The sequence below is a fragment of the Antrostomus carolinensis genome, unplaced genomic scaffold, assembly GCF_000700745.2.
Source record: "Antrostomus carolinensis isolate BGI_N321 unplaced genomic scaffold, ASM70074v2 scaffold21318, whole genome shotgun sequence".
Lineage (NCBI taxonomy): Eukaryota > Metazoa > Chordata > Aves > Caprimulgiformes > Caprimulgidae > Antrostomus > Antrostomus carolinensis.
The window spans coordinates 3,630-12,002 of NW_010332591.1; the positions used below are offsets into that span (position 1 = coordinate 3,630).

At 41.9% G+C, this 8,373-nt stretch overlaps 1 protein-coding gene across 1 annotated transcript in view; it reads right to left on the minus strand.

Moving 5' to 3' along the window:
- Positions 1-494: 494 nt before the first annotated feature.
- The window catches only part of SAMHD1 (SAM and HD domain containing deoxynucleoside triphosphate triphosphohydrolase 1), a gene marked incomplete at its 5' end in the record, with an annotated part of 21,089 nt that continues 13,210 nt past the window's right edge, over positions 495-8,373 (minus strand). Inside the window, 5 exons of the mRNA XM_010173576.1 lie at positions 495-617; positions 3,116-3,253; positions 3,637-3,741; positions 4,971-5,060; positions 7,956-8,095. Coding sequence (XP_010171878.1) covers positions 495-617; positions 3,116-3,253; positions 3,637-3,741; positions 4,971-5,060; positions 7,956-8,095 — 596 coding nt within the window. The remainder of the gene's footprint in view (positions 618-3,115; positions 3,254-3,636; positions 3,742-4,970; positions 5,061-7,955; positions 8,096-8,373) is intronic.

Genomic DNA, 8,373 nt, shown 5'->3' on the forward strand with positions numbered 1-8,373 from the left:
TTTCAGAGTTCTATTACCTCACCATATTTTCAGAAGCACGCTTACTTCCCTCTTCCTCAGGTACTGGGAAAAAACCAAAAAACCACAAATAAACCAAAAAAAACCTGAGCTGGAAGTTTTTCTGCTAGCTTGTGCAGATCACAATCATCTTAACAAGAGATCTGGACTAGAAGGAACAGTAACGTGTCTTCAGCACTTCTTGTAATAATGATGAATTTGCAATTTTCAAAGTTACTCTTGCTACACAGTGCCAATACATTCAAAAATAAAAGAGACTTGAGTTTGCTGTCATAGGTTGTTAATTTTTTTAAAAGTTCATTTGGAATATGCACTTTGTTTAAGTACCTATATTAAAACATACTGTATTATAAAATGCATTTCTGCATTGTTCTATAAATTTTTACAGTCCATCCAACCAGCTTTTTAAAAGAGTTGCTGCTCAGGTTTGCTCATCTTCTGAAGGACCAGACTGAACAGTGCCAAGAGGAAAAGCGTTACTGATCAAAAGGAAGCCTCTGTCTGCAGCTGGGTTCTGAAGCTGTCCAGTGTTCATCATCTCTCATGTTATTCCAGCTTTTCTTCATCGGAGTGAGATGAGGGGCAACCACATCACTATCCTATTATTAAAAGTCAGAAAACATTAATGATTGTACATTCACTTTGCTTGCTATCCTAAAGCAGGGAAAAAGCAGCTCAGTATCAGACTTCATAGGAAAAAAATAAATGCAGTCCTAGAAGAATTGTAAAGCAATGAACATGAAGATTGTGCACCCCAGAGATGGAAACTGCCGTAGTCAGGGGTAGCACCTGGTGGTGAGAAAAAAAAATCCCCCACGTATCTGAGAAGCCTGCAGCACCGGCAGTTCACCTCTTCCTAAATTACTACCACCAAACCAAGGAAGATCAGCAGGTTTGTATTTTGGCATTGGTATCTGAACCAGAAACATTATTACAAGTGTTTCCTCTGAATCTGCCACAGTATCTCATTGAAAACTGCTGCAGAGTGCCAGGTGTAGGTGCCTGGAGGTGCCTCTCACTGTGTTCAGGTACATAATGTCGTTATCACAACTGGGACGGTCCGAGGCAGCAGCGCTTGTCCTCGTCAGGTACAGCTGTTAATCCAGTGCTCGGGCACCACAAACACAGACAAGAGAGCAATAAGCTCTCTAAGCTTAGAAACAGAGAAAGGAAGGCTGAGGGGAGACCTTCTGGCTCTGTCCAACTCCCTGAAAGGAGGGTGGAGAGAGGTGGGGGTGGGTCTGTTCAACCAAGGACCAAGAGACAGGACAAGAGGAAATGGCCTCCAGTTGTGCCCAGGGCAGTTGAGATGGGATGTGAGGAAGAATTTCTTTGCTGAAAGGGTTCTGAGGCATTGGAAGGGGTTGCCCAGGGCAGTGGTGGAGTCTCCATCCCTGGAGGGATTGAAGAGTCGTGTAGACACAGTGCTGAGGGACATGGGTTAGTCGGGGACTTGTCAGTGTTGGGTTCATGATTGGAGTCGATGAGCTTAAAGGGCTTTTCTAATCCGGGCAATTCTGGGATTCTGTGAAATAAGCTGGTGAGACACATGCTGCTACATTCTGCAATGTGCCAGGGCCTGCAAGATGGATATGCCTGAACTAGGAGAACACACGTATAGGACACAGCGGTACTCTACAAGCTGCAAGCAGAGAAAGCTTGTTGCCTGATCCATTTGTAAAAGCCCTTCTGAAATCAACTGCTCTCAAAAGATAGATGCCAGAAGTATGACATAAGAACAAGCCCTAAAACAAACTGTTTGTGCCTATAGCTGTAGCTCCAGCACATAAGAACACTCATCTACTGGGTGGTCTTTCATTTCTGAGGATGTAGCTCTTTCCCCAAATGAGACTTTGGGTGTCTCAAGCAAATAAGATGCAAAGTCAGGGATATCAACACACTTGATGAGAAGGATGGTTCACAGAACAAACTGTTCACACGGCATTTCTTCAGTAAGTTGGAAATTTTAATATAAGTCTTTATTTTAGTTTGAGGCTTGATCCCAGGTAGTGGAAAATACCTGAAAAAGCACATGGAATTGAAGAATCTTTCCCTGGTATGACTATCAGACAAAGAGAACCAGCCATTAGGGGGGAAATGTGACAGCAGATTTGCCAGCACACCTATTCAACCTACTGACACTTACAGCCTAGAAATTTCACAGCTCACGCAGGGAGCTGAGTGGCTCCGTTAGCATTTTCTACTGAGAAAAACTTGACACAACCACAACTGCTTCCCTACAACGATGGATATACTGGAAGTATCAGCACAGAGTAATTTTTTTAGATGAAGGTGCCCACCTTCCTGCAAGGGGACGTGATGGGGATGTTTTATCACACATCACCAGTGTACAGCCACAATTGTTACAGGCTCCTCCACTGCTTCTGACAGGAGGAATGCAAAACAAGGCACCCAGACTCAGGTTCTCCTTTAGAGTCTCCATTTTACTTGCCAGGGCAGCTCTGATGCTGTTTCCAACACAAATCAAAACATCAAATGAGCTGTAACACATCCTCTTCCTTCCTCACCTCTGGAAACTTGTATGTTCTCAGAGTCAATAGGAAAGGGAAATGCAGAGAACAGACAAAGCCTCCAAGCACTCAGGCTACAGACTAGAGAGCAGGGATTTGCAATCCTGTTCCCACAGATATTTTCCACTGTAACCCAGAGGAAATGGACTGATAATGAATCTCCTGAGGGAGGAGTGAGTTTCACAGCTGGTGAATAGGGAAGGAAAGGAGGGAAAGCAATAGAACTGATCTGACCTCTACCCTAGATGTTTTCATCTCCCAGTGCTGTTTTAAGCCTTTGTATGACGAAACCTGCACCAATGAACTAGTGAGTGCCTGTGTGGGTACTAACTTTGTTATAAAAACATGACTTTTCAAATGACATAAGTTAAATCAATGCAAATCCATCACTATTCAGTGAAACCAAAGCACATCCAGATGCGAGGCACAATAAAACCAGAAGCTAAGTTAGTGAGGAGTGGCTCTGCCACAAAGACAAGGACTAAATGTTTTTTAATGAAAGAACAAGTTTATGGACAAAGGTGAAGAGCTCTAAGAACAGGAAAATTAGCATGAGAATTTGTTACCTGTGGTTTGGTGAAATCATTCTCTATACACCACTGAACAAAATACTGTTTTGCAGCTGAAACAATATCTGGATCCTGACTTTTGCAATAAACCCGGATAACCTGCTCTGCAAACGTCATGGGTAAAAGCTTTGAAACCTTTGGAATAAAGAAGAAATAGGCTTTAGTATTTATTGGAATTTAGAGTCCACTGAACTTCAATTTATTCATCTGAATATAAATGGAAAGCAGTAAAAAAATCCCACTACAATCCATGAGCTTTATCCGAATCAATTGTGTTTTTCTAAGACTCCCCACATATTCAAGTAAACACTGTTCAGATGCCAAGGCTGTCAGGACTCCAGACTGCCACAGCACAACACACACTGAAGACCTTCAAGGACATAGATTCCACAATATCTCCACAACTCTCTTCCACAATTACTGCAAGAACTACCAGGAAGGAAGGACTGTAATCACTCCCATCGCAAGCTGTGAAGTAGATGCCCCTCACAAGCCAGTTGAGGAAAATGAAAGACTACCTGTTCCTTACTGATCTTGACTGCCTTGGAAGGATCAGCCTTGCAATAGAAGAGAACATTATCAATGGGATTCTGTTCTTTCATTCCATAATCCATATTGATAACCTTGCATGCAAAACAAAAAAACCCACATTTGTTAATGTTTATCTTTAGTTTTCTCTCAATAAATACAAAAGGATACATGCTATACTTCTGTCAGTGACACTATTCAACAAGAACAGTAATTAACAAATGATTATTTAATAAAACAATCTGGTATTTGCATTTTCTATCTTTTCTTCCATGACCTTTTGATCTGAAGCTGCCAGGTAAATATTCACCTTTACACCAACCACTTCCCAGTCGTGTGTTTTTCAGCCACACTCCAGTTTCAAACACTGGAAACACGCTGGTCTCTCACCAGCTGGTGCCTCCCTGAAACACACAACCTACAGAGACAGCAACAGAGCTCACAATTTTAAATGTGAGGTCGAGACGTTATTTACATCTTCTTGGAACATCAACAGTTTTTATGGTCAGTAGGGAGGAACTCACTCACTTCCCCATGACTTCAATTTGTAGGATAAAGCACGGTCAACTACTTTAAAGGTAAGTCAACTGCTATGATTTTACCCAGCCTGAAGTGAATCTTCAACACGAGGGAGTTTGAAAGTGATTTGTGGTGCACTCTGTGGAAACCCGTTCCTTAGCTCTTCCCAGAATTAACCACGAACAGGGATTAAGCTATTTGATACTTGCAGACTGCACAAGCTCTCTCCTCTGTCTCAGGCTCTCTCCTTCCCACCAGTGCTGGCTGGAGACTGAGCTGTGGCAGCAAGGTGCTGTAGGCAGGAGTGACAGCCACGCATCAGACGTGCAATACCAGGAGCCTGGCAGTCACTGTGCCTGTTATTCTCCCTCCACAGCCTGCACTTAACCTGCCTTCATAACCTGCAGCAGTGGTTCCTGGGCTGCTGACTTTAACATCCATATGCTAAAACCCAAAGGTTTCCCTCCTGCCCCTTTTCAGAGTGAGGGCAGTCAGGGGAGAACACATTTGTCACTGGGGACAGAAGTGCCCAAACAACAGCCCAGTGAAGCTGCGTGAAGCCTCTGCCCCCAGGCCCTCCCAGCCACAGCAAACCTCCCAAGGGGGAAGCCCGTTGCCCTCAGAGCCTTGAGCTGAACAGCCAGGACAGCATTTAAGAGGCAACTCTGTGGTTTTGGTTTTTTTGCTTTGCAAATGTAAAAACCATTTTCACTTTGGAAACGTTATCTCCAGTTTTCAGTACGGTATAGCAGACCCTCTGTGATGGAGAAGCTTTCACTCTGAACCTGCTCCAAGAGATATTTACATCAATTATGAAATCTTCAGCCTTTAGCTCCACATCTGGAGGATCCTTTTCTGGCTTGGATTTAGCAATGCTTTCTGCCAGGCTATTATTCTGGAAAAAAAGAAAAAAACAAAACAAAACAAACAAAAAAGAGACAGTAACTCAGATTACATTTATTATGTACTATCAGGTCTAGACCAGGGCAACAAAATGCATGACAGAATGCATCACTGAAGCTTTCATTCCTTCACAGCCTGACAGACTCTTCTTGCTGCAGTCTGTTTCTTTGAATCCTTGTACACCTTAGCCATAAGTTTTCTATTAATTTTTAGAAACAAAACAAGCTTATATAATTGAGAAGACCCAAATACTGCCAGTCTGTGGGGGAAGTTTTACATCTGATGACAGGAAGAAAAAAGGAGGGGGAGAGGGGCAAAGAGGGAATCCATCCAGGATGTTGAAGTCTCCATGAAAGCAGAAAATAAGAACCTTCAAGTAACTGTTTTACCAATAGAAACGTTCTGCAATTAAGTTCCCCAAAGCTGAGTACTAAACATTTTTACTGAACTTTTTTTTTTTTAAATGAAGGACTGGAGTATCTCACCCTCTAATAAAGCTTTCATATCTATACATTGAAACATATAAAAATGCCCAAGAGACAGACAAGATCAGTAATGTAACCGGTTACTATAAAAGACCCAGAAGCAGCAGCCCCTGGGTAAACTGTGGAGGGGATGGTGACCTACTTCAAAAGCTGAAACCCACAAGAGGTTGGTCTGGCTCTGGACCCAGGAGAAGATCCCTGCTGCCAGCCAGACTAAGGCCAGGCAGAGAGCACGGTGTGATGGAGAGCAGTTGTTTGTGGCAATGTGGAAGTTCTCATTAAAAGGCTGTGGCTGGGCAGGAGAGAGAAGGTTGTCTGTTTATCTTTGTCCAGGTCTGCTATGTTCTGGGGAAGATGCAAGATTTGCTGAAGCAAGATTTCCTGGCAGCAACTGAGACTCCTAGGAGAAAGGCTTTGAGTGCAGCACACAGCAGCCAGGAGACAGGTCCAGAAGAGAAGGAATTCAACTAGCAGCATTTTTTTTTTCTGCTGATTTGCCCATTGCATGATGGGGAGACTGCTAAAAAGAGCAGGGAATAACACGCACTGCCAAGCTGAAGCATGTGTGTGGTTTGTTGTGACTCAAGAAGCCAGTGGAAGGTTTAGACTGAGAGCAAACCTAGAGGAAACAATTGCCAGGAGGCAACTGGCAAGAGGCAGCCCGTTTATAAGCTATTCTATTTCTATTCTGTATCAGAATGTAGGTATGCTAACTAACTTTCTCCTTTTTTTGTTGTTGTTGTCTGCTTGGTTATGGGTTTTTTTGGTTTGTTTTTTTGTTGGGTTTTGGTAGGTTTATTGGTTAACCTAAATAAGTTAACTTAAATAAATTAACTCTTCCAGTTTGCATTAACTGTAAAGTCAGCTTTGAATTTAACAACTCTGTAGCTATTTGGGATGTTCTGGCTCTGGCTAGCTTGAGGATCACAAAACTGGACAGGGCTTTGAGTAATCTGACCTAGTTGAAGATGTCCTTGCTCCCTGCAAGGCAGTGGGACAAGATGACCTTTAAAGGTTCCTTCCAACCCAGACAATCTTATGATTCTAAACATAACAGCACTGTGGACTCTTCAGGAGCAGAACAGACACAGCTGTGTGTTGTGTAGCCACTGCTCACCTCCAACACTCCTGCAACTGGCAGCTCCTGCACCATGGGAGGAAAAAATCTTCCCTGAGCCCTCAGATGAGCATCAGGAGCTGCAAAGCCCTGGCTGGATATCATTATGGCACCAACAGTGACCCAGTCTCCCTTCAAATGGGAGACCCTTCACTGGATACCCCAAGACTCAATGCCTCTGGATGGCTTTTCAAAGTGAGAGTTTTAATCTCATTACCCAAAGCTTCTAAAAGGAACTGTTTGAAGGTGGAACTCATCCAATTCACTCTCCTGCCCATCTCCTTATTTCTTAGGCTATGCTGAGCAACTCCTCAGAAGGGCAGAAACTCAACAGTCAACATCCAGCCATTTCATGTTGTGCTGACCTTTGTCTGAAGATGTTTTCCTTCCTCCTATTTCCTCTGACTCTTCTAAATACAGAATCTCTTAACGCTACTTTTTCTTAGACACAGAACACAATCAAAATTTTTCTTCAAACAGAGAGATGAATACAGCAGTCAGACATCTAGTAGTCCTTCTCTAACCTTTTTCTTTAGAGAACCTGAATTATTTTTATTAAAGCTTTACAGATACAGGCAGTCACTTTGGAAATTTGGCATCATGGATCAAGTTTAATTAACTGATAATGTGGTATAGCACATTACAAGAAAAGTTGAGCCATCTAAAGTAACATCAGCTCTAATATAAAATTATTTTGAGCTGTTCTGATGAGTGCTTTGAAAAGCACACACTGGAAAAAATACATGCATGGCCATGCTAAGCATAGAATACCAAGAAATTCAGAAGTCATTATTAAGTTTGATGTTTGTTCTCAAAATAAAGCACACAAATTATGATTCAAAGCAAAAGTGTTCCTTATGATTTTGAAATTTTAATTAACACAAGATGACAGTAATCACCTTCTCAATCACTGGACTAGAACAGCTTTTTACGTAATTTTGTATTTTTCAGAAAACATTTTTTGGAAATATTTCTGCAATAATCAACTTCTGAATTTCCACCTCTTGCCATTCTTCTGGCTGTTTGTAGTAGATAAAACTCTTTCCAATTTACTATAATATGTTTCATGGTTCAGCTACATAAAGACAGGAGGAGAACTTTTGACATTATTTTTGGAATAGCAGTTAAGCAAAAAAAAAAAAAAAAAGGAAAACCAAAACAAAAACCCCAACCCATCAACCAACCAAAAACTACATGGAGGTGTGAGAGAAAAAAAAGATGGTCAGCAACTTAAAGAACATTTTTACAGGGACAGAATTCAGAATCTTCCAGCAATGGACATTACCTTTACAATTTCCCTCACTGCTGCAGGTTGAGTCTCTCCTAAAAACTTGTATAATTCACGCCGTTCTATTTTATGCAAAACTTCTCGTGCTTCCTTCAGTTCTGGACAACTTGAGTGCAGAATTTCCAGGTAGATATTATCTGTCAAAGTTGCATTGTTTTTTGGTAAGTACGTCAAAATCCAGTGTCACAGCAAAATGCACATACAGGGTCAACAAGAAAAACCACTGGTTCAAGACACTCACTTTCAGAGAATGACTGAACATCCTAAGCCTGACAGCTGGTAAGTCACAATATCATCTTGATCATCATCAGATTTGTTAACAGTTGTTGATGGAAGAACTATCTCAATTCTCACCCTTGCAGCAAGTTTTTTTATTTCACTGGAAGCTGCTTCCTCTTCTTACTCGTGTTCAGCA